General features: G+C 42.1%; 1 protein-coding gene across 5 annotated transcripts in view; it reads right to left on the bottom strand.

Moving 5' to 3' along the window:
• SCLT1 (sodium channel and clathrin linker 1) overlaps positions 1-27,630 on the bottom strand; it is a 133,225-nt gene that overhangs the window by 86,701 nt on the left and 18,894 nt on the right. For all 5 annotated transcript variants that reach the window (XM_044301018.1, XM_044301042.1, XM_044301051.1 and 2 more), the window contains 5 exons: positions 25,065-25,137; positions 24,841-24,896; positions 13,642-13,777; positions 12,924-13,046; positions 7,633-7,698 (listed from right to left, as the gene is read on the bottom strand). In XM_044301018.1, the coding sequence (XP_044156953.1) occupies positions 7,633-7,698; positions 12,924-13,046; positions 13,642-13,777; positions 24,841-24,896; positions 25,065-25,137 (454 nt within the window). The remainder of the gene's footprint in view (positions 1-7,632; positions 7,699-12,923; positions 13,047-13,641; positions 13,778-24,840; positions 24,897-25,064; positions 25,138-27,630) is intronic.

Raw genomic sequence — 27,630 nt, 5'->3', positions numbered from 1 at the left:
GTTGGGGCATTACGAGTGTGGTAATGCCAATTAAGTGTACTTTATTAGATTTTTAATTGCTTAATAATTCATTTTTAATGGAGACACATAGTGTGTTTTTGGTTTTATATATTTTATTAATGTTTTCTTTACATTTTTATTTACGTCTAGGGTACTTCACCACTAAGGAAATGATTGTGGGTATAATACACTACAATACATATGTATTGTAGTGTATTATGGCTGGCAGGGCCTAATATGAGTACTAAGGTGGCAGCCATGGGATACCACTGTCAGGTCTCCTGGATGTCATGGCAACCATCAGAACCCTACAATCATGTTGCTGGTGCAGATGGCTTTGTCAGTTACCCTATCAAACCCCTTAGGCTACTTTCACACCAGCATTTTTGCTGGATCCATCACGGATCAGCAAAATTGCTTCTGTTCTGATAATACAACCATCTGCCTCTGTTATGAACGGATCCGGTTGTATTATCTTTAACATAGCAAGGACAGATCCGTCATGAACTCCATTGAAAGTCATTGGGGGATGGATCCGTTTTCTATTGCGTCTTGCTCCGCACCACATCGCAGACAGAAAAACACTGCTTGCAGCATTATTCTGTCCGCGATGGGGACGCAGCCAAATGGAACAGAATGCATTCTGGTGCATTCCGTTTCGTTCAGTTCAGTTTTGTCCCCATTGACAATGAATGGGGACAAAACCGAAGCATTTTCCCCCGCTATTGAGATCCTATGACAGATCTCAATAGCAGAAAGCGCAAGTGTGAAAGTAGCCAGATGTCACAATCCATATCGACCATGTCATCTAAGGCATAAACCATCCAGAAAGTAGTTAACTCCGATCTCAGCTGTTCAGTGGGAGCCCGGCTCTATATCACAGCCGGCTTACACTGGAGATGGTGCAGCTGCAGCTCCTGTGCCATATTATGGAAGAAACCATCTATTTGAGGGAACACATTGTAAAAATGGAGTGTTTGGGAAAAAGTCTCTTCTAGCACAGACAGACACTTGTACAATCTATTTTTCTGGACTCTTTAGAGTGTTAAAAAATATTTATCATATATAGGATTTATTTCTTCTACTTAAAAAAAAAAAAAAAAGTAACCTTAAACGGTAGCAGAAATATTTGGTTTTCGCATTTCAGTGCCTTGAAAAAGTGTTCATATCCCTTTGACTTTTCCACTTTTTTTTTTCACTTTACACTCACAAACTAAAATGTATTTTATGGGACCAATGCAAAATATTAAAGGATAACAGTCATATTTTTATTTTTATTTGCTAGTTTATTAGAGCTAGGCACCTGAGTTAGTCTGTCAATGATTGCCAAAAGATCTGTAATTACCTTATAATAACAGCTTTCATTAATTTCTCCTGTCCCTTTCCACTGCTCCCTTAAAAGACCGTTGCTAGGGCTCATCTGTCTCCCAACTTAATGTAAACAGAAGACAGAGGGGCGGTCCGTCACACTGCATGGCTGCATTAGGCTTCAGAGTGAGGAGGCGTGTCTCCCAGTAAACCAATTGATTGGCTGGCAGGAAGCTGCTGACTACAGCAAGTGTGTATGGCAAGTAAGAGAAGGCAGTTTTGGCCTCGGAGAACTGGCAGAGGAGCCATCTTGAAAAGATCCTCATATTGTATGATTCAAGACAGCCGTAACTAAGGGGAAAACTCAATGAAAACGGTGGTATGTGAAGAAACTGAAGATTGCTTTATGCATAATGCTGCTGCAGCAGTAACATATGCTAAAATAGATTTTTTGATGAAAACATGACAGTTATCCTTTAAGTATGTGTGAAGTGAAAAGGAAATAATACATGGTTTTCAAAATTTTTAATAAATAAAAATCTGAAAAGTGTGGTGTGCATTTGTAATCAACCCCCTGTACTCTGATTCTCCTAAATTAAATCCAATGTGACCAATTACCTTCAGAAGTCACCTAATTAGTAAAGTAGTAGAGTCGACCAGTGTGTAATTAATTCTCAGTATAACTACAGCTGTTCTGTGAAGGCTTCAGAGGTTTGTTAGAGAACATTAGTGATCAAATTTGTAGATTGTAAGCCCTCACGGGCAGGGCCCTCTCTCCTTCTGTACCAGTTTGTAACTCGTCTTGTTCATGATTAATGCCATTGTCTGTATTATGTATGTGCACCCCTTATCATATGCACAGCGCTATAGAATGAATGGCGCTTTAATAATAAATAATAATAATAAAACAGCATCACGAAAGCCAAAGAACACACCAGACAGGGAAAAAGTTGTGAAAAAGTTTAAAGCAGGGTTATGTTATAAAAAAATATCCCAAGGTCTTAACACCTGACTGAGCACTGTTCAATCCATCATCCAAAAATGGAAGGCGTATGGCACAACTGCAAACCTAACAAGACATGCCATCCACATAAACTGACAGCCAAGGCAAGAAGAGCACTAATTAGAGAAGCAGCCAAGAGGCTCATGGACACTGTGGTGGAGGTGCAGAGATACACAGCGCAGGTGGGTGAATCTGTCCAGAGGACAACTATTAGTCATGTGCTCCACAAATCTGGCCTTTATGGAAGAGTGGCAAGAAGAAAGCAATTTATAAAAGCAAGCCATAAGAAGTCCCATTTGCAGTTTGCCACAAGCCATGTAGCGGACACAGCAAACATGTGGAAGAAGGTGCTCTGGTCAGAGGAGATCAAAGTTGAACTTTTTAACCTAAATGCAAAATGCTATGTGTGGCAGAAAACTAACACTGCACATCACACTGAACACACCATTCCCAACATGAAACATGGTGGTAGCATCATGCTGTGGGGTGCTTTTCTTCTGAAGGGACAGGGGAGCTGGTCAGAGTTAATGGATAGATGGATGGAGCTAAATACAGGGCAATCCTGGAGGAAAACCTGATAGAGGCGGCAAAAGACTTGAGACGGCAGTTTACCTTCCATCAGGACTACAACCCTAAACATACAGCCAGATTTACAATGGAATGGTTTAGATCAAAGCACATTCATGTGTTAGACTGGCCCAGTCAAAGTCCAGACCTACATCCCATTGAGAATCTGTGGCAAGGCTTGAAAATTGACATTCACAGACGCTCTCCATCCGTTCTGACTGATCTGGCGCTATTTTGTAATGAAGAATGGGCACAAATTTCAGCCTCTAGATGTGCAAAGCTGGTAGAGACATACCCCAAAAGACTTGCAGCTGTAACTGCAGAAAAAAGTGGTCCTACAAAGTACTGACTCCGAGGGGCTGAATACAAATGCACCCTACACTTTCTAGATTTTTATTTATTAAAATTTTTGAAAACCATGTATCATTTTCTTTTTTAACTTCACACATACTTAGAGGGGCCAGCCCATATCCCATGCCATAGGTACATTAGAGGGGTCTGAGATTTAGGACAGACTGGGTGTTGTGGGGAGGCTGGGATATAAAAAGCATACATAGCTCTGTGCAAAAGTCTAAAATAGTTTTCTCAGTAATAATTATGTTTTGCACCTTCTTCCACCCTTCAGAGAGCGACTGGTTTTGTAACATGGGCCGTCAGCTGCCTACGTGCAAGTCTACCCTTTTAGTTTTGCTTTTGAATAAAAGGAAAAGTCCAATCATCATATTTATACATAATTGTACAAACATGACTCCCTGAGGGCTTCTAATAGGACATCAGTGAAGACAGAGTATAAATATAGAAATATCTCACATCAGTGTGGGAAGAGATATCTAGCATACACCTGACAGCGTTCCTGGCCAGGAAAAAGTTGACAACCACTTGCTGGCAAAGGAAATGTTCTGATAAAACAGAGAACGTGAATTAAAGGTTTATTCCCATCTGGACATTACTGCGAAATCCACAGGATGTGCCATACATCCTTTCTGAACGGATCCATCATCTGCATTATATGAGCGGATCCGTCTCAGATGGATCCGCTCTGAACGCAAATGTGAAAGTAGCCTTATTTGGTTATTATCGGAAGCCTCATGACAATGAATGGAGAGATGCGTACTTGCACAGGCACCTCTCCATTCACTGTAGTACCCACTCTTAAGGCCTCTTTCACACTTGTGTTGTCCGGATCCGGCGTGTACTCCACTTGCCGGAATTACACGCCGGATCCGGAAAAACGCAAGTGTACTGAAAGCATTTGAAGACGGATCAGTCTTCAAAATGCTTTCAGTGTTACTATGGCACCCAGGACGCTATTAAAGTCCTGGTTGCCATAGTAGGAGCGGGGAGCGGTATACTTACAGTCCGCGCGGCTCCCGGGGCGCTCCAGAGTGACGTCAGAGCGCCCCATGCGCATGGATGACGTGCCATGCGCCTGGGGCACCCTGACGTCACTCTGGAGCGCCCCGGGAGCCGCACAGACGGTAAGTATGCTGCTTCCCCGCTCCACTTTACCATGGCTGCCAGGACTTTAGTGTCCCGGCAGCCATGGTAACCATTGAGAAAAAGCTAAACGTCGTATCCGGCAATGCGCCGAAACGACGTTTAGCTCAAGGCCGGATCCGGATCAATGCCTTTCAATGGGCATTAATTCCGGATCTGGCCTTGCGGCAAGTGTTCCGGATTTTTGGCCGGAGAAAAAAGCGCAGCATGCTGCGGTATTTTCTCCGGCCAAAAAACGTTCCGTTCCGGAACTGAAGACATCCTGATGCATCCTGAACGGATTTCACTCCATTCAGAATGCATTAGGATAAAACTGATCAGGATTCTTCCGGCATAGAGCCCCGACAACGGAACTCTATGCCGGAAGAAAAGAACGCAAGTGTGAAAGAGACCTAAGATAGAAGTGGAACCTCTTGGACCTTTTGGACATTTTGTTGTCAACCAACAAATGCCTAATGTACCATAGGAAGTCTTATAGGCCAGACAATGCTCCCTGGGGAAAAAAACGTTATGCAAAGTAGCGCTCCTCCAGAAAAAAGGAAAACGGTCACTCTAGTGCCACCTACTGAGGGCTGCTTCCCTAGGATTTAACGTCTGACCTTTGAACAAGTCTTGTAACATGACTAAAGCTTCAAGTAAGATCACAGTCAAGTCACATTATTATGACCACTTCCTACTTTCTACATCAGCAGCACATGGCTCTTGAAAAAAGTCCTTACTGTCATGGGTAAAAGGTACAATTTATCGGAGTTCCAAAAATGGATGATTAATGTCTTTGGGTCCAAAGATGACAGTATTTCTGGAACTGTGCAGTTTGTGAACTATTCGCATGCTGCTGTGGTGAAAGTGTATAGTGAGAAGACAAATGACACCTTGAGAGTGCCTGCCACATGGACGACTAGGCCCAGAGAATGCCACATAAACATTCTCTGGGCCCACTCGTCCATGTGGAAGGCACTCTCAACCGATTTGGGTATTCTTGCAGATCACGTACGCCCATACACATTGTTTGACTTTCCTGGGTCGCGTGTGAACTTCCAGCAAGACAATGCGACATGTCACATGGCTAGAAATGTCCAACAATGGTTGGATAAGCATGACCAAGACTTCCAAGTACTACTCTGGCCCCATAATTTCCCAGACTTGAACCAAGTTAAGCATCTGTGGGACCACCTCAATCGTTAAGTTTTCTCCATCGATCTTCCCTCACACACCCTCCAGAAGCTGTGGGGTGTACTGCAGTCAGCATGCCTCCAGATACCTGGACAACCCTCACAGAGTCACTCCCAGCCCATCTAGCTGCTGTTTATGCTGCACACTGCAGTTACTCTGGATATGACCTAGTGGTCATAATAATGTGACTAGACTGTAAGAACGCAGGGCCATAGACAGCCCTACTTTTTTTCCATCCTGCATTAGTAAGAGACACACAGCTGACTAAACCGTTACAAAGATTTCCTTTCTAACCCTTTGCTGTTCAGTCTATTCAAAACCAAGTGCTGGGTTATGTCTGGAGATGACTCAATGTCCTGCATGTTCTCACAACGCCTAGTAACCACAATTACACGAGAAACCACAGAACATGTGCATGAAATTAATCCAAAGGGTATACTAAACTACTGATGTCTTCTAAGCAAATAGCTTGATTCAATGGTGTTTATCACACATTACGGAATCAAAAAAATGTAAAAGATTTTTTTAGGACCTGAACTAGAACTTTCTACACCCTCAGCAATAACATCAGCCGAGAGTTGCCAAAGACTCTGCACAGCAAATAAAGTTCTACTTCAGTGATAAAAAAAAAAGATCAAACTAAAACTCCGCTCTTGAATGACCTGCTCCAATATTATTGTCCACCACTTTTAATTACATAATGTTTTATTGGTTTTTCTGACAGAAAGGTAAATTCAGAATTTGTGGGACTCCTGTTACCAGAGAACAGTGCATTGTGGGAGCTGAAATGACAAGTTGTGCAGTGATCGAATATTGATGGCCTATCAATATCAGATCAGTGGGGGTCCGACTCTGTGCACCCTTGCTGATCAGCTGTTCGTAGGGGTCGTGGGGCTTATGTGAGCGCTGCATCCTCAATATTTACCTACATGCTGTCTAGATTGTAATGGAAGTGCAGTGTAAGTACAGCTCCTTCTCAAATGAATGGGACGACGCTAGAAGGGGGGCGGTGTGCAGGTAAATACTCAAGAGGATGAAGCGCTCGCACAAACTCTAATACCCCTTCAAACTGCTGATCAGCAGTGATGCCTGGAATGTTACCCCCGCCGATCTCTTATTGATGACATGCTCTCAGTAGTAATAAATGCTAGGAGCATCAGGTACTTATGCACTTGACCTGTTCCCTCCTGAATTCAGCTGTATCACCATCCTCAGGACTGTGATGCAGTTGAATACTGCAGCGGGGGTGGTAGTATTATGCGCTGCATTGTGGTATTTGGTTCTGGAGGGGCAGCATTTTGTGCTGCACTACAGTATTGCTGGTCCCATGTACTTGTGTTACCCAAACTTTTGTCAATTTGGAGCTACCTACAGCATGAGGCCACTTAACTCTCTAACTTCCCAGGCCGCTCCTGCAGCCTGAGATACCTGTGGAATGTTCCATACTCACCTGCTCTGTGCAACTCCATTCCAACTCCCTGGCCCTTTTCATTGGTCTTCTGGTTCCCATCTGTCAACTTCTGGATGGATGGGGGTCACCTGTGCCACTGCGGTCAATGACTAGCTCAGCAGGGATGTTTCCTCAAGCAGCGTGTGACACAGCAGTGACTACTCAGGCCAGTCACTGGGCACAACAATGTATGGGACCCCATCCGTCCGGAAGTTTACAGAAGAAAGCGAGCCAGAATAAAGTGGGTGGATTTTCCCCACAGGTTCCACAGGCTGGGGTGGAAATTCCAAAAATAAAACTGGAAAGCAGATATATCAGAAGTGGCTTCATATACAGTCTGTGTACACATATTATAAGGGCCTAGGAAAAGGAACTTGCTACCTTTTATCCTTTATAGCAATAGTTATCGGTCACTTAAACACACACTGTTAAAAAGTATATTCAGTGTAAAATGGAGTGAAGCTGTGATTTTAACACACCATTAGACTTACCTTATGAGAAGCCTGTAATGGACCCTTAAATGTGCACTGTTCATACTTCAGTAGAGCCGCTGTAGGTTTAGCTCTTTCACACACCCTTTCCATTACATTTCACACATCACAGTCAATACTGTCTTTATGGGCATCTCACCTACCTGTTCCGACTTTTCATGTGCGCCATGAAGTTGATTGGTGAACTGCTGAAGATTTGTTAGCTCTTCCTAAGAGATAAATTAAAAGCTATCCAATTACTATTCTTTCAAAGTGTAAAGCAACGTGTCCGTTCCAAATAAACTAATGTAAAAGCAAAAACGGCATGTGTAGTGCTGTACAGACATCGTCAACCCTCACATCAGTTCCTGTTTCCAATAGGCCTCACAACCTAAATTACTAATTAATCTACCAGTAGGTCTTTAGCGTGTGGGACGAAACTGGAGTATTGTGAAGAAACCCATGCAAACACAGACAGAACAAATAAACTCCATGCAGAAGGTCAGAGGTGATACTGAGGTATACTTTAAAGCAGTTGTTTAAAGGGATTCTCCGGGAATTAAGAAAATGAAAATACTTTATTATAAATATATTCACTAATACCTTTCATTAGAATGGCTCACTTTGTCTAGGGGCAATCATTAGGAGGAATAAAATGGCCGCTCTCCTATTAGTACACACAAAACCTGTCCTAATCACACAGGAGGACAAGCTACTTCACAAAACTGAGCTAAAGAGCTGCCTCATTCTCCTTTCTGCTCTACTTGTCAGGGATTATGATCCTGAATACAGCTGATAAGATCTTCAGCTGAATCTCTGTAGGAATGGAGTTCATGAGGAGACATGAAGTACAGAGAGGATGGACAGGACAGATTGTGGTAATGGAGACTCCATACAAGTGCTGCTGCTCATTAGCGCACATGCCCACCTCCTCTCTGTACTTCATGTCTCCTAAATTAACTCCATTCCAGTATAGAGGTTCAGCTGAAGATCTTATCAGCTGTATTCAGGATCAGAATCCCTGACAAGCAGGAAAGGAGGATGAGGAAGCTCGTTAGCTCTGTGTTGTGAAGTAACTTGTCCTCCTCTGTGATTAGGACAGGTTTTGTGTGTACTAATAGGACAGCAGCCATTTTATTTCGCCAAATGATTGCTCCCTAGACAATACGAGCCAATACAACTAATGAGAGGTATTTGGGAATTTATTTATAATAAAGTTATATTTAAGTATTTTCAGTAATTTTATGTAGTTCCCAGAGAACCTCTTTAAGCTTTAGGTATTGATGACCTAGTCTTAGATTAGGCTATCATTATCACATCAGTAAGGGTGCAACACCCAGAACCTTCAACAAACCGCTGTTCTCAGCAGCTGCCAGCACTGAAAATAACATAGTAGAGCTGGAAGCTCCCACTCAAGTGACCAACAAATACATTGCGGGTCATTTAATATCAGATGTACGCCAGTTTTGCGGCGTATATCTGTCGCAGATTGCGGCGCAAAGGTTATTTGCGCCATAATCTGCAACTTTTCCTCGCTCACACCAGGTCTAAAAAAGGGGGCGTGGCGTGGGTGGGGACATGCTGGCAGACCTGTCTCATTTATCATTTTCTACACCTGTTTTAGGTATAGAAAATGGTCTAAATTTAAGCCACCAAGGAGGCTGTCTTACATTTAGACTGGTGGTGGATACACCAAAGTTATGTAGAGGCCAGCGCCTCTTCATAACTTCGGCGGATCCACCGCCAGTGCACGGGTTTACCATGACTGGCATCTAAAATGCTGGTCTTAATTAATGACCCCCATTATTTATAGTGAAGTCCACATACTTTCTAAAAAAGATTGGCATTCTGGATCAAAACTTTGGCTTGGGTTTACATCAGTGGAAACAACTGCATCCAATAAACAGTTATTTAAAGTGCCAAACTCAGTGGCTGAGACGAAAGGACTTATTTCTCAACAATCTCAAGTGAATGTAAATGTATTTCTTGGTTTCCCTCAGAGCATGTTACAGTTAAAGAGTGGTTTTGGAAGTACGGTTCTTTATCAGCTTAGGGTGGAAAAGCAGATTACTGTGAGTAGTGTACTCAATAACACAACCCACCACAGCTTGATGAAGGACTATGCATCTGAAATATGACTACTACCGTAATATGCTCGAGTGGAACCAATACATTTCTCTGCTGATCTATCAAAAAACTGTATATGTACAACAGCCATCTTTTGGCAGTGGGGACTAGAACGTGCTCAAAACAATCCTTGAAGAGCCACCAGGTGAGCATGTTCTGTGCAGTCACATGAGGTATCTCTGTCATTGCTGCTCATTGGCTGAGAGGGGGACTGTCATACTGTCTCTGGCTCCAAAAAAGCAGTTGATTAATCAAAAGTAGCACATGATCATACTAAGACTAAGTAGCACATGATCATACTAAGACTAAGTAGCACATGATCAATCATACTAAGACTAAGTAGCACATGATCGATCATACTAATACTAAGTAGCACATGATCATACTAAGACTAAGTAGCACATGATCATACTAAGACCAAGTAGCACATGATCATACTAAGACCAAGTAGCACATGATCGATCATACTAAGACTAAGTAGCACATGATCATACTAAGACCAAGTAGCACATGATCATACTAAGACCAAGTAGCACATGATCATACTAAGACCAAGTAGCACATGATCATACTAAGTAGCACATGATCGATCATACTAAGACTAAGTAGCACAGGATCGATCATACTAAGACTAAGTAGCACATGATCATACTAATACTAAGTAGCACATGATCATACTAAGACCAAGTAGCACATGATCATACTAAGACCAAGTAGCACATGATCATACTAAGACCAAGTAGCACATGATCATACTAAGACCAAGTAGCACATGATCGATCATACTAAGACTAAGTAGCACATGATCATACTAAGACCAAGTAGCACATGATCGATCATACTAAGACCAAGTAGCACATGATCGATCATACTAAGACTAAGTAGCACATGATCGATCATACTAAGACTAAGTAGCACATGATCATACTAATACTAAGTAGCACATGATCGATCATACTAAGACTAAGTAGCACATGATCATACTAAGACCAAGTAGCACATGATCGATCATACTAAGACTAAGTAGCACATGATCGATCATACTAAGACTAAGTAGCACATGATCATACTAATACTAAGTAGCACATGATCGATCATACTAAGACTAAGTAGCACAGGATCGATCATACTAAGACTAAGTAGCACAGGATCGATCATACTAAGACTAAGTAGCACAGGATCGATCATACTAAGACTAAGTAGAACATGATCATACTAAGACTAAGTAGCTCATGATCGATCATACTAAGACTAAGTAGCTCATGATCATACTAAGACTAAGTAGCACAGGATCGATCATACTAAGACTAAGTAGAACATGATCATACTAAGACTAAGTAGCTCATGATCGATCATACTAAGACTAAGTAGCTCATGATCATACTAAGACTAAGTAGCACAGGATCGATCATACTAAGACTAAGTAGAACATGATCATACTAAGACTAAGTAGCTCATGATCGATCATACTAAGACTAAGTAGCTCATGATCATACTAAGACTAAGTAGCACAGGATCGATCATACTAAGACTAAGTAGCACATGATAATACTAAGACTAAGTAGCTCATGATCGATCATACTAAGACTAAGTAGCTCATGATCATACTAAGACCAAGTAGCACATGATCGATCATACTAAGACTAAGTAGCACATGATCATACTAAGACCAAGTAGCACATGATCATACTAATACTAAGTAGCACATGATCGATCATACTAAGACTAAGTAGCACAGGATCGATCATACTAAGACTAAGTAGCACATGATCATACTAATACTAAGTAGCACATGATCATACTAAGACTAAGTAGCACATGATCATACTAAGACTAAGTAGCACATGATCATACTAAGACCAAGTAGCACATGATCATACTAAGACCAAGTAGCACATGATCATACTAAGACCAAGTAGCACATGATCATACTAAGACCAAGTAGCACATGATCGATCATACTAAGACCAAGTAGCACATGATCGATCATACTAAGACTAAGTAGCACATGATCATACTAAGACCAAGTAGCACATGATCGATCATACTAAGACTAAGTAGCACATGATCGATCATACTAAGACTAAGTAGCACATGATCATACTAATACTAAGTAGCACATGATCGATCATACTAAGACTAAGTAGCACATGATCATACTAAGACCAAGTAGCACATGATCGATCATACTAAGACTAAGTAGCACATGATCGATCATACTAAGACTAAGTAGCACATGATCATACTAATACTAAGTAGCACAGGATCGATCATACTAAGACTAAGTAGCACAGGATCGATCATACTAAGACTAAGTAGCACAGGATCGATCATACTAAGACTAAGTAGAACATGATCATACTAAGACTAAGTAGCTCATGATCGATCATACTAAGACTAAGTAGCTCATGATCATACTAAGACTAAGTAGCACAGGATCGATCATACTAAGACTAAGTAGAACATGATCATACTAAGACTAAGTAGCTCATGATCGATCATACTAAGACTAAGTAGCTCATGATCATACTAAGACTAAGTAGCACAGGATCGATCATACTAAGACTAAGTAGAACATGATCATACTAAGACTAAGTAGCTCATGATCGATCATACTAAGACTAAGTAGCTCATGATCATACTAAGACTAAGTAGCACAGGATCGATCATACTAAGACTAAGTAGCACATGATAATACTAAGACTAAGTAGCTCATGATCGATCATACTAAGACTAAGTAGCTCATGATCATACTAAGACCAAGTAGCACATGATCGATCATACTAAGACTAAGTAGCACATGATCATACTAAGACTAAGTAGCACATGATCATACTAAGACTAAGTAGCACATGATCATACTAAGACTAAGTAGCACTTGATCATACTAAGACTAAGTAGCACATGATCATACTAAGACTAAGTAGCACATGATCATACTAAGGCTGCATTTAGACATCCGTAGTGCATTGCGGATCCGCAATACACTGGGCCGCACCCCCATAGAAATGCTCCGGAAATGCGGATGTGGACAGCAGACTGTGCGCTGTCCGCATCTCCTTCGGCCCCATAGAGAATGAATGGGTCCGCACCCGTTCCGCATAATTGCGGAACGGATGCAGACCCATTCTACGGACATCTGAATGGAGCCTAAGACTAAGTAGCACATGATCTTACAAAGATTTCTCTTGTCCATTCAGTTTGGATTTTGTTAATTGATAGAAATAAACTAAAACATACTGACAGCATTCTTACTTTCCAGAATGATTCCACACCTGCCTACATCTTTCACACAGTAGTGTATATTCCAGCCTAAGCAGAAGACTACCTTTTGCTTCAGTCTCTCTGCCACATGTAAATGTACATCCGTCATATGTTTCTGGTACATGACTTGCAAGCGATCCATTTCCTGCGCAACCGTCTGCCACAGCTGTAATGCACTGTCCCTTTCCTATAAAAAGAAGACCAGTAATAAGGCGGTGTGATGGTTGTGAATAGAGGACTTAGGCAATTTTTTTTTATATATATAATAATAATTAGGTGAAAGCAGCAGAGCAATTTACTTGTTTTCTCCTGTATTTGTGCGCAGAAAACTGCAGCCATTTCAGAAACTAAACATAAAATTGCAATGAAGGTTAAGCAGAAGTACAAGGCTCTCAGGCAGGGGGCAGTGTTGCTTCACCGATCTCCAGCGTACACGCCATCACAGGCTGAAGGGCTGAGCAGTATATTGCTGTACCTTGTGTACTCCAGATAGGATTTCTATTCTAACACCATATATGAAGAGCTAATTTAATAGGTCACAGATGTTTCGTGAGTTAGTGTACATCTGTGTAGTTTAAGAAAGCTGTGCCAGCAGAGCTAAAATAGCTCTCACCAAAGTCATAAAAGGTTTAATTTCGTCAATGTTATTTTTTTTATTTTTTTAAGGTTTATCCTGACTTGGCTTCATGGGAGAAGGAAGCACACATAGGTGCGATACCATCAGGACGCTGCATTGCTTCCACTGGAAAGGATTTCAGCATAACGCAAGACTTCCGGCTTACTTGATTTGCAAGTTGCAATTGTTCCTGTAGGTTTTGAATCAATTCTTGCTCTGCAGAAGCCTCGCCGGCCAGGGCAGCCTTACTAGGGAGCGATTCCAGCTGCGTCTCCAGGGACTCTTTTAATTGCTCGTGAAGCCTAGGAGAAATAAAGGCAATCTCTTTAGAGTTCTTTACATGGTGTGCCTCCCTCTCCCTTTCTGTCACTTTACATGTAGGGTTTTGTAGCGGTCTGCGCAACTCAACCTCTAATTAACTTTCCGCAGTTACAAGAACTGAAGGGGAATTATACAACGGCATTATTCCCATTAATCGGCTGTATCCCATGTTATGTGCAATGTGTATGATGGCTTCATTAGTGGAAGCCTCGTGTTAATGCAATGAGTTTCAAAAGTTGGCAGGGAGGATGGTCGCAGTTATAGTGCCAATTATAAAGCACTCTGCCAAATGGATAGAAAGCATATCTTTGTGCATTTTCGAGAACGATGAAACGGAGTCAATATTATGTGTAAGCTGTAGACATAGAAATGTGATGGAATAAAAACAAATGAGCCGCTCAGATGAACTAAGCCAAGCCGATGTGTTTTATCCGGTGTGGAACTGTGAACAAGAAATAAAGGCACGTTTTATCAGAGAGACCAGAATAAGTGTTTGTAGATCTAAAACGGAGCTACTATTCCATAGTGATCTCAAGGCGACATTAGAAGACACGCACATACAGATGTGTCCTCTGTACTTTTCTTCTTCACTCAGAATATACAAAGAGATGTCCAGCTTTTTTTGTCACGCATACAGGGTTTGTCCACTTTTTTTCGGACGTGATGGACAAGATGGCTGGGCCGAAGGTGGGCCATTGTCAAACCTTTGGGTCAATTCTGGCTTAAAAATCAATCAGTCTCAATGTAAGGCAAACAATAGTTGGTATAGACTCAGAGAAAAGTGTCCAACCCTCACCAGATTTATCATCCAGTCTGGTGCAGATCTAGACAGCCTGGCTAAGCTTAAGCCATCTTGGGGGTCGCTAAATCCGGGCCATAGTATTGAATTTAGGCTGATGCACACAAACAATGTTAAAAGGGTTGGCCCATCTCCCCATACGTTGGGGGCATATCGCTAGCATACTTCTGGGGCCCGCACCTATCTGTAGAACGGAGCCCACAAATCCTAGCGATATGGCCACAATGTATGGGAAGGGTCAACCCCTTTAAACTCGTGCAAGTTCTGACAGTGAAAAATGTATGTTTTCCTTCAGTTTTCTTCAGTATTTCCAAAGGAATGTCTTCGGTTTGCATGTGTGTTTCACAAGCGTGAAAGAAACTGAAGAATATCACACAGCATCTCCTTACAACCATCAGTAGAAACGAAAATAGTCCACCCATCTATGTGGTTCAGACTTCTTCACTGACCCATTGACCTGAATGGGCAAGTCCTGGGTGAAGAACGTAAGTTTTCACTGCAAGAGCGGTCTTGTAAAAATGACTTGTGTGATTGAGCCGTAAAGCCACCTTGACCCTATGCACAGAGATACAATTTCATAGATATTATTGGTGGTTTTCCTGTACGATGTTCATTACTGTGCATGTCAAGGTTCACCAGAGCTCCTCCAACATGGCTGTACTGAACGCTGGCAGGCATTAAAGAGAAGATACAAAATCACTCAACTCCATATACTGTACACTTGCTATGCAAAGCATATAGTGAAGGAAATTTCATGTTGCATGAACGTAAGAAGGAAAACCATTAAATCTCAGGGTTGATCTTGACAAGAGCGATAAAGAAATAAAACATGGGGTCTTAGTGTCACAAAATGAGTTGCAATGTAACATTTTTTGCTTTCTATTGTGCTTTGTATCCAAGTAAAAATTCTACTAAAGGGTATGGCACATTGGGACAGATTTACTTAAAGGGGTTGTCCACTTTACTGGACCTTCAAAGAGAAAATTATTTACCTGTTTCCCAGTTGTGGATCCCCGCTCCTCGCCTGCAATAATCTCCATTGAGGTAATCATCTGGTTTGACATTGCCACAGCGGCGAACGGATATCCTTGCATCATGTGACCATTTGTCATGAAGTAAGGGAGCCGGTCACTGCCGCGGCCAAAGATTGGCTGTGGTGAGGAATTCTCATTAGCGAACATCTGCCAGAACATCTGGCAGTCTAATACAGTGTTTCCCAACCAGTGTGCCTCCAGCTGTTGCAAAACTACAACTCCCAGCAAGCCTGGACAGCCTTTGGCTGTGCAAGCATGCTGGGAGTTGTAGTTTTGCAACAGCTGGAGGCACACTGGTTGGGAAACACTGGTCTAATACAACCTTTAGTCCAGAAAGAACGACCCCTCTCTCACACGGAGCATGATTCCCGCAAGCGGTGTGACCAAGGTCGTGGTTTTTATGTGCTTCACCTGTACTTGTACTTCACCTGTGGCTTGACAATTTTACTGCAAAATTGAGTGCCCATTGTGTGCCAGGTGCTTTTCCAAAAGCTACACCCCACCTCATATATTATCACCATGTCTTTACAGATGCATCACGGTGTAGTGTGACCTAGCACACCATCTGGAAATCACTGCAACCTGAGTATGACCTGACAATACTACTGCGCACCTCTGAGCTCCGACACGTGCGGCATAAATAATACAGTAAGGGATTTTAAAGCAATGCATAGGTTATTAAGGGCCATCATGGGAAATCAGCTGGATTTATAGCACAATATCAAATGTATGCAACTACAATATGCAAATGGACATAAACCTAAGGAGCATTTCCTACTATGATAAAAATATATCTAGTGTGCTGTATATTAAATGCAAATTGCTGAGTTTTTCTCCTGTGTGAAGTATTTTATTCAGCCGTTCCTGTGTGGGTAGAGCGCCCCATAGAGGCCAGGTCGAGGTGGACATGCAAGTCTGAGCAATTTTAAAACTGACGGTTAAAAACTTAATTGTGAATTGACTGTTGCTTAAAGGGAACCTGTCACCGGGATTTTGGGTATAGAGCTGAGGACGTGGGTTGCTAGATGGCCGCTAGCTCATCCGCAAGATCCAGTCCCCATAGCTCTGTGTGCTTTTATCGTGTAAAAAAAACGATTTGATACATATGCAAATGAACATAAAAGAGTCATATCTTACTTGTGTGACCAGAGAAGAGTCATATTTTCAAGCTCTGACTCATCTCAGGTTAATTTGCATATGTATCAAATCAGTTTTTATACACAATAAAAGCACACAGAGCTATGGGGACTGGGTATTGCGGATGTGCTAGCGGCCATCTAGCAACCCATGTCCTCAGCTCTATACACAAATCCCGGTGACAGGTTCCCTTTAAGGCAACAATCAAGTAACAATGAATTAACATTGAATTTTTCAGTCAATTTGAAAAGCGCACAGACCTGCATGCCTGCACGGTTTTTCAGTCGCACCGCAGCTGCAGCCTGGCCATGCGTTTGTGACACTATTGCCAACTTATTCTAAAAGACACATAAGTCTGCATTGCTATGCCGTACCCCATCCCCTAAAACCCTATTCACACGTCAGTGATTTGCGATTGTGAGCCAAAACCAGGCTTGGAGACTGCACAGAGATGAGAAATAAGGGAGAGATCCGCACCTGTTTAGAGGCGAACTACCTGGTTTTGGCTCAAAATAACCGATGGATATCACTGATCAAAACACTGATGTGTGAATGAGGCATAACTCTGGGGATGCTCTATATAAAAAATAAAATAAAAAAGTGGCTAGTACAAGTGGGGAATTTGGGGAACCAAAGTAAATATTACTTGCTGTGGATGACACTTAGTCATGGAAGAACTGTAAGTGTACTGTAGGGCCATTCGAAGCCTGACCCTAGGCAAAGCCTTGTTTCAAACTCAAGATAACACTCTTTGACCGTGCAGGAACGATCTGGTGTCTAATGAACTTTTCCTGAACAGCATCAGCCATAGTGCCCATATAACAGCGCTGCACTCCACTCCACTCCATTACCAGGTACTTATAGTATCTTACAAAAGTGAGTACACCCCTGTCATGGGACAACACTGAAGATCTGACACTTTGACACAATGTAAAGTAATCAGTGTACAGCTTGTATAACAGTGTAAAGTTGGCGTGCCCTCAAAATAACTCATCACACAGCCATTAATATCTAAACTGCTGGTAACAAAAGGGAGTACACCCCTAAGTGAAAATGGTCAAATTGTGCCCAAAGTGTCAATATTTTGTGTGGCAACCATTATTTTCCAGCACTGCCTTTTCTCTCTGGGGACTATAGAGTTTAACAGGTTGCCACTGGAATCTTCTTCCACTCCTCAATGACGACATCATGTAGCTGGTGGATGTTAGAGAACTTGCGCTCCTCCACCTTCCGTTTGAAGATGCCCCACAGATGCTCAATAGGGTTTAGGTCTGGAGACATGCCTGGCCAGTCCAGCACCTTTACCCTCCGTTTCTTTAGCAAGGCAGTGGTCGTCTTGGAGGTGTGTTTCGGATCATCATCATGTTGGAATATTGCCCTGTGGCCCAGTTTCGGAAGGGAGGGGATCATGCTCTGCTTCAGTATGTAATTCATGGTTCCCTCAATCAACTGTAGCTCCCCACAGCTGGCAGCACTCATGCAGTCCCAAACCATGACACTCCCTGCACCATGCTTGACCGTAGGCAAGACACACTTGTCTTTGTACTCCTCACCTGGTTGCTATCACACACACACTTGACACCATCTGAATGAAATAAGTTTATCTTGGTCTCATCAGGCCACAGGACATGGTTCAAGTACTCCATGTCCTTTGCTTGCCTTCAGCAAACTGTTTGCAGGCTTTCTTGTGCATCATCTTTAGAAGAGGCTTCCTTCTGGGACGACAGCCATGCAGACCAATTTGATGCAGTGTGCGGCATATCGTCTGAGCACTGACAGGCTTACGCCCCATCTCTTTAACCCCTGCAGCAATGCTGGCAGCGCTTATACATCTATTTTGAAAAGACAACCTCTGGATATGACGCTGAGCATGTGAACTCATGTCTTTGGCCAACCATGGCGAGACCTGTTCTGAGCGGAACCCGTCTTGTTAAACCGCTGTATGGTCTTGGCCACCATGCTGCAGCTCAGTTTCAGGGTGTTGGCAATCTTCTTATAACCTAGGCCATCTTTATGTAGAGCAACAATTATTTTTCTCAGATCCTCAGAGAGTTCTTTGCCATGAGGTGCCATGTGGAACTTCCAGTGACCAGTATGATATAGTGTGAGAGCGATAACAGCAAATTTATCACACCTGCTCCTCATTTACACCTGAGACCTTGTAACACTAACGAGTCACATGACTCCAGGGAGGGAAAATGGCTAATTGGGCACAATTTGGAGTTATTATTAATATCCACCATGACACCTATGGAGTTGCTGGTACCCTACATCCATGATTTCCAATTGTCTTGCATAGAACCAATCAATCTTATTTTACTTCTGCCTAACTGCAAAGATGGCCATACGTAAGTGGTTACCTACAAGCAGTGGTTCACATATACAGTTTCTCACAAAAGTGAGTACACCCTCACCCTTTTGCTCTGAGTTTCCTGGTGGTCATCAAAGGGCTCTGTTGAGTTTCATCCCTAGTGTTAGGCTAGGGGCTATGTACTGACCCAGACCCCCCTTTTTTTTCCCTTTTTCCTTCTATTGTCTTTGCTTCTTTCCTCTCTTTCTCCTACTTTCTCTTATGTCCATCTATATGTATAAGTGTTACTTGCTCCTCTTTCTAACATCGGAAAATGAAATGTCAGTCTAAATAAATCTCTCCTCAGGACTTATCTTCTGGTGCCCAACAATGATGGTGGCTTGGGAGGTGATAGTCTGACTACTGTTGGGTCCTGTGTGACCCGTGTCATTTAAAAATAAAATCAACCAACGCTGAATATATTCCATGTTTTTCACTAACCATAGTGTCAGATTTAGCAGTCCAAGTCACAACCGTGGCCATTAGAACAAAATATCACTGTAAATTATTTGTGCTTTTTCATATTCAGCATTGATAACTTTTAATAGTGTAACAGAATGCTGCAGCAAAAATTGTGCGTTCGGCCTAAATTCGGTACTTCCCTATGAGTGACACATATCCAGTAGAAGCTTTTTACTTTATAGGTTGCCACGTAACTTCTCATACACAGACTAGACTGTTAATTCCAAGTAAAAAAAATCCTGACCTAGCATAACTTTAACAAGTCCATCTCCGACGGACTTCAATGGAGCACGGGGCCGCAGCAATATTCCCCGGCTGTTGAGCCAAGCAAATAAGATCATCTGAACGCGAGGAAACAACTTTCAAACTACCGCAGCAGAAAAATAAGTAAAATGGGATTTTCATTACCCAAAAATATTGAGATGAAGAAGTATTCTAGTTTTGCAGGCCAGGTGTAATGAAAAATAAATTAGGAATTCTACCAAAATCAGCATTTGCTCTGTGCATAGAAAAAAAAAAACACTGCTGTAAAAAGTAAGAACAACTGGATATTATCATAAGTGTGACCTCCAGGAAACAAGAAGTAGAACTTGAATTTCCTGGGGCCAAATGCAAAATCTGTAAAATCTTATTTGACAGAGGAATCACTGGTCCCCCACAGACAACCCTCTATAGTTACATTCCTGTTCCTGAGGCGTTCCTTCCCGACAGTCGCCAACTCGTTCAGTGAAGGAAACCACCGCATTGACATGCAGCGATCTCCTTCACAGTATGGGGAGGAGTGATCGCTATTGTGATCCCTCGTCCCCAGAGTCCTTGTTTCTGGGCGGCAAATCATTCTCTGCCAGAACAGCCAGACTGATTGCTGTGCCACAAGTGTGAATGTAGCCTAAGTGAAGTAGGACTTTACTAGATTGATTGACCACTTCCAAGGAAATTTGCTTATTGAAGAATAGTTTTGCATGCGTGTGTTCCTGTAAGTATAACAGATAAAGTCTACTGGCAGTTAACCAAGCTATTTTATTCATGTCAGATGGATCAGAGGGGAATAACGCTTCAAAGTGTGCACTTTTCCTGGACAATTTGGTCTCCCTGGCATTCATGGAGAACTGTAGACAACCTCTGAGTTAGGCCTTTAGCGTGTCCCATAATAAATGTGGACTATCGCACGAGCTGCCATCATCTAAAAAAATAAAATAAACCCTAAAACTGGTCTGGAATATGATTAGGGCCAATCTGCTCTAACCAAAAGATGTGAATTTGCCAACATCTGAGGGGTTTGGTCACTGACCAGGATATGGTCACAATGATCGGGGAATGGTCCGAAATAGATCTTGGGGTGTATTGGATATCTTCTATTAAAGCTTAAAATAAAGGATTGCAGACTACATAGTTAATTCTAGAGATGGCCTGGTGGTCCCCACTATAACAGGAATATGTCTGAGATGTGGGATACCCTAGTCTGTAAGCATCCAACCAGCCAAAAAGTGCCAAAGAGGTACTTTCAATTTAGAGGTGGGGTTCACAAGACATCTCTCTAGTCTCACATAAGCTGCCATAGTAATGTCTCCAAAGCATATCACCCTCGTACCTGGGTAGGTAACCGCGAAAGCCACTGCTTGGTGTAATACTGTAGGAGGATTATAAATGCCTAATGTAACATAAGGGATGTTGTTTATGTATGCATGTATGCTAGGCCAGGAAAGATTAAAGGACCTTAACATGTATAGCTTGGAAGAAAGACGAGACAGAGGGGATATGATAGAAACTTTTAAATACATAAAGGGAATCAACAAGGTAAAAGAGGAGGAGAGAATATTTAAAAGAAGAAAAACTGCTACAAGAGGACATAGTTTTAAATTAGAGGGGCAAAGGTTTAAAAGTAATATCAGGAAGTATTACTTTACTGAGAGAGTAGTGGATGCATGGAATAGCCTTCCTGCAGAAGTGGCAGCTGCAAATACAGTGAAGGAGTTTAAGCATGCATGGGATAGGCATAAGGCTATCCTTCATATAAGATAGGGCCAGGGGCTATTCATAGCATTCAGTATATTGGGCAGACTAAATGGGCCAAATGGTTCTTATCTGCCGACACATTCTATGTTTCTATGTACAAAAATATATATAATCGACCTTCAGAGTCAATCGTGGGCCGTGCTGCTTCCCACCTAAGGGACTTGTGCACAATAAGCGATACACCTCATAAGTGAGATGTGTGATAAGAATGTTTAACCCATCGAGCACATGGTTTATTTAACAACATAAATTTATGTGCCTCTTGCTGATACGTGGATTATATTTATGGACATGTATAAAGACTAAATATCCATTTATGTGGAGATTCCCAATCCCCGTGATATTCCAACAGCAGCAAGAAATCCAAAAGATGTAAGAAATCCATAGATTGAAGCGATTCCAGTCTGGTCACTGGAAATGCAATAATGACTCACAGAGTATACAGTAAATAAATAAAATAATTGGAACATATATAATCTAATAACACGTTTCAGAAAGGCAATTCACTTATTAGAAATAACAACTGTACCCAGAAGATAAATACCCTGCCATCTTGTGCAATTAGAGGTGGCATTATCATACGGTGGTAGGACCCGTACTTTTACTGACTCTGTGCAAGATGAAGGATATTATCTCGATCGTTGGCAGTTCAGATGACGAGCCAGCAGTGGCCTTGGTGGGACACCTGGGGGAAGAGGACTAGCAGGTACTCTGTGCCCCCCCCCCCCCCTCGACTGCAAACGCTGGTAAAAAGGGTTGCACCAGGGAATAATTCAAAAAGCCACTTTTAAAACAAAGGCTCCTGGAGTTTGGCCCTTGGTATGCTCAGAAAGCCCAATCCGCCTTTTGTTTGCTTAGTTCCAGCGCTTTAACCATAGAGGGAAGAGTGGACAGACGTTCCCGGCCAAGATCCTGTCTTTATAAGTGGTTATGGCGCTAAGTAGTTGCATGGAAACTTGTTTGAGAGCTAGTTCAGTGCTCCATCTTTCCCAATCTGATAGTTGTAATTGTCAGGGTTTTATGAAGTCAGAATAATGAACTGCATGGGCCCTAAGCAGGAGCCACAGCTTTTAGTGTCTGAGCATGCCAAGCCATGCCCCCGTTCAGCGTTATTTTAATATGCAATCTTTAGTCATCACAGACATATAAAAAGATTACACTACATGTGACCTGATAGTACTTACAGTTGAAGAAACTAAGTTAAAGAAGGTTATGAAATTCTCGATAGTTGACCTTGTTCACTTGCTTTACCAGTAATGAACTAACTGAAGGGCTACAATGTGAAAGCTGCTTTTATGCAAGATGCACAAGAACATGTAATAGCAGCCTGTCACCTTACTATAACAGGACAATTACAGGCATTGGCAGGCTAAAACGTGCCTTTCTGCCATGTCTGACCAGTAAGAATATGTGCAGATATTAAGCTTAGCTCTTGTCCATCGTGTTCTTCCAAAAGTTTAATGACTGGGTCATGAGAAAACTAAAAGGAAGATACAAAGACTATTTCTGTGTGTACTTTGTGTCTCCATTCCATGTCCAGAAAAAGCACTAGGCCTTATGCACACGACCGTTGTGTGTTTTGTGGTCTGCAAATCGCGGATCTGCAAAACACGGATGGCGTCCGTGAGCGTTTCACAATTTGCGCAATGGCACGGACAGCCTTTAATATAACTGCCTATTCTTGTACGCAAAGCGCGGACAAGAATAGAACAAGTTATATTTTTTTTTGCGGACCACGGAACGGAGCAACGGATGTGGACAGCACACGGAGTGCTGTCCGCCTCTTTTGCGGCAACCTTGAAGTGAATGGGTCCGCATCCGAGCCGCCAAAACTGCAGCTCGGATGCGGAGGACCAAAACAACGGCCGTGTGCATGAGGCCTTACTCTGCTGAAAAACGTCTCCCAGGTTCCCAGCTGGGCGAGCTTTGCTGTTCCAAGTGGCCAAAGCAAACCAAACTTAATTATGGGGAGGGCTGCTGTAGCTGCTCATATCTTGGGACTGGTAGCAGCTACAGATATGCGTCTTGTATAAAAGCTGGCATTCCATGCTTTCAAACAATACTAGAAGCACATCATTATATCAATTAGATCGGAAGATATAGCTGATCCGATCAGCTGTTTGAAGAGGAGGTGGCGATCCATGCGAGTGCTGCTTTCATTACACTGCCCGTCGTCTTGGCGGTGTAGTGCAATTACAAGTACTGGAGCGACTATTTGTGATTACACTGTACCACGGCTGCAAGGGAGATGATGCACAGTGTAATGAAGAGGAAGCAGCGCCGCATCCTCTTCAAACCGATGATCGGTAGGGGTGCCGGGTGTTGGACCCCCGCCAATCAAATATTGATGACGTATCATCAGGATACGTCATTATATATATGGTCTGCACAACTCCTTCAACTGACAGGTGCCATCAGAGTCCACTCGCCTGGCCCTGTAATCCAGTGCCTGCTCTGCTCTCCACAATTTTGGCGTTTACGCAGTAAGCATCCGATCGGCAAGGTTAGGTGAAGCAGATGTAATGTGCATGTACTGAGGGGTTAAGGCCTGCGCTCGGTGCAATGAAGCCCTTATTTGCATAAAGATAAAACCACAATTTTCTCCAGAACAGATTTGCATTTAAAGGTATTCTGTTGGTCAGCAGGATCAGCCCTACCAGGTATTATGCCTGGTTTGATAGGGTTAATCCTGCTAACAAATGCTCTTTATGCTAATGCTGGCGGCAGATTGTGCTGTGAAATCACTGCTGCTGGGAAACAGCGATTCAGTATGGGGACGGGCAATGGCATTAGGGATCGCTCCTCCTCCTACTGACGATTCCTTCCCGACAATCGTCTTGCAGATCTGTGCGTCTGAGCCTCTCAGAGCATGTACACCCAATGTGTCCAGTGCCAGGGTTTACACTTGGTCAATAGCTCCCACCGCCTGGTCTACAGGCAGCTGAGGGATTCTTCTCACTGGGCACTGAACATGTTAGGTGGACAATCTGAAAGGAAACCAAGAGAACAGCAGAGGTCGCCAGACAAGCATGAAGCCTGAATATCTAGACAAATAATTTGTGTAAGCTAAAAGAGAAATGCAATATTTAAGGATGGGCCAACCCCCTGTTTGAACCAATTATTCCATACAAGATGTGAACAGTGCACAAGCACTTCATCCTAGAGCAGAAGCCATACGCTGTACTGAGCAGGACACAGCCACAATGGAGAGGAATAAATATGGGGAGACATTGACAGCTTACTTACGTCTCATTTTCCTTTATAATGCTTTCCAACTTTAATCTCATTTCTGCCATTTCAGCCTATTCAGAAAGATAAGAAATATAAAAAGCTAATGTAAAAGGACAGGGGGAAAAACTAAAATGAACAGCATAAAAAATAATTTAAAGCTTTACAGAGACATGTTACAAGACATGGCTAGGATAGATAGATAGGATAGATAAGATAGATAGATAGGATAGGATAGATACCTGATATAAATGGAGGTGGTTACTCATTTCCTCACTGTATTTGTCATATTCCCCAATTCGGAAATCACCATTTCTACAAGAATAAATAAATAATTAAAGAATAATAAAAATTAAAACTGAATAGACCCCCTTGTCAAGGTGGCGGCTCCGCTTGTCTGCAATATAAAGGACAGAATAGTAGACAAGTACTGTAGAGTTCCTCATTGGAACCTGACCTTTTCTTGGTAGAATAGAAGTCCCACAATCTGGTCTGCAAGAGTTGGTAAGAGTTTTGATCATTCCTACACTGGATGAACCTGCTTACTATCAGATATGTATTTCATACAGGTCACTGGGGTATAGATTCAATCTCCCCAAGTTACCCCCTTTCTGTAGATAGTTTACAGATACTTTGTTACATCCATCCTCTATTGGATTTGCTGTGTTGGTGTCCATGGTGGACCATGTTGGGATTAACATCATTTTGATTGCTTATTGGATACGTTTTAATCTAAGCTGATAAAACATGAAGTTTTAATTGGTCCTGGTTTGGTTTTGTACTGATGCTAATTTTGATACAGGACATAAATCATATCTAACAGGACATAGTCCCACAAGGTCTGCAGATCACTCGGACACCAGCAAGCAGCATTGAAGGTTACATGAGAAATAAAGCGCCAAAAGTTCCTTAAAAGGGGTTCTCTGGGAATTAAGTAAATGACAATACTTAAATATTACTTTATTATAAATATATTTCCAAATAAACTTTCATTAATTAGAATGGCTTGTTTTGTCAAGGGGGCAATCATTAGGAGAAATAAAATGGCCGCCATCCTATTAGTACACAGAAAAACTGTCCTAATCAGGACAAGTTATTTCAGAACACTGAGATAAAGAGCTGCCTCATCCTCATCTACTATTTATCAGGGATCATGATCCTTAATACAGCTGATATGAACTTTAGCTGAATCTCTGAGGAGACATGAAGTACGGAGAGAAGGGTGGGTATGTGCCTGATGAGCAGCAGCATTTGTATGCAGTCTCCAAAACTGCAGCCTCACATTAACACAGTCTGTCCTGTCCGTCCTCTCTGTACTTCATGGCCCTCTCATGAACTCCATTCCTACAGAGATCCAGCTGAAGATCTTATCACCTGTATTCACGATCATATTCCCTGACAAGCAGAGCAGAGAGGAGGATGAGGCAGCTCTTTACCTCAGTGCTGTGAAGGAACTTATCCTGCTGTGTGATTAGGCCAGGTTCTGTGTGTACTAATAGGATGGCGGTAAAAACAAGGACAATGCAGCAGCACTCTAAAAACACAAATAAAGTACAATAATGCCTTATTATAGAAAACATTCTGGTGCTAATGCTACGTTTATTTAGCAAATTTTAGATTTTTGGCAAATACATTTTGTACAAAATTATTTGGGCCCGTCTGCCAAAGGTCAAGGCGATCTGTATCAGACAGGAACCCAACACTAAATCCTACCTGTTATGTGCCATAATGGCCACCATAAAATTCAGGGAGTGCAGGTTCCACATGCATGCTGGGTCCACTCTGCTTTTTACCATTTTTGGTGCCATAGCGGCCTCCATTAAATCCAGGGATGCAGGTACCAACATGCATGCTGAGCCCACTCTATACCTCTCCTGATGCCAAATGGCTTCCAATAAATACAATGAGAGTAGGATACAGCTTTATACTTACTCTAATTAAAATCAGCCTATGGGGCAAACAGGCTAGTCAGGAGTGTATGACCAACTGGAGTCAGCCACACCTGCAGCTCCAATACAACTACAAAAAAAGGGGGTCAGTCAGCACATCCCAATGCGCAGGTGCGCGCTGCCATGGCTAGAAACATACAGAAAAAAAGGACAATGCAATTTGCAAAATAAGCGTAGCATTAGCACTAGAATGTTTTCTAGAATTATGGCATTATTATACTTTATTTGGTTTGCAAAGTGCTGCTGCATTGTCCTTTTCTTCTCTATGTTTCTAGCCATGGCAGCGTGCACCTGCGCATTGGGATGTGCTGACTGACCCGTTTTTTTTTTTTTTTTAATAGGATGGCGGCCATTTTATTTGTCTTAATGATTGCTCCCTAGACAAAGTGAGTCATCATAACTAATGAAAGGTATTTGGGAATGTATTTATAATAAAGTAATATTTAAGTATTTTAATTTTCTTAATTCCCAGAGAACCCCTTTAAGATTTATGCATCTTTTGCTGCAGGTGAAAATTAGTCATGTCTAGAAATAAGTTTCCAAATAAATTAGAAATAAGAAATAAGGACCAGGTGGAGATCACACAAAAGTTTAAGACATCAAACACATTTTTCAAATAAAAAGGCCTAGTTAAACATACTTGAGAAGTTTCAGTTCCATCTACAAAAGTTTAATATGAATTCTACGGAATTTTTTTGGGGCGAAAGACAGAGAGCCCTCCATAACAAGAAATAGTAACCCAACAAGGCCTCTCAGGCAGCACATTTCTCTGCTCAGCTCTGTTAAAAAGGTATTCACACAGAAAAATCTGGTATGAGACACTCTGCTATCCTTTCCTTTTGGAAAGGAGACTAGCTTG

The sequence above is a fragment of the Bufo gargarizans genome, chromosome 1 (genome assembly GCF_014858855.1).
Source record: "Bufo gargarizans isolate SCDJY-AF-19 chromosome 1, ASM1485885v1, whole genome shotgun sequence".
Lineage (NCBI taxonomy): Eukaryota > Metazoa > Chordata > Amphibia > Anura > Bufonidae > Bufo > Bufo gargarizans.
This window is presented reverse-complemented; position numbering and strand designations above follow the sequence as displayed.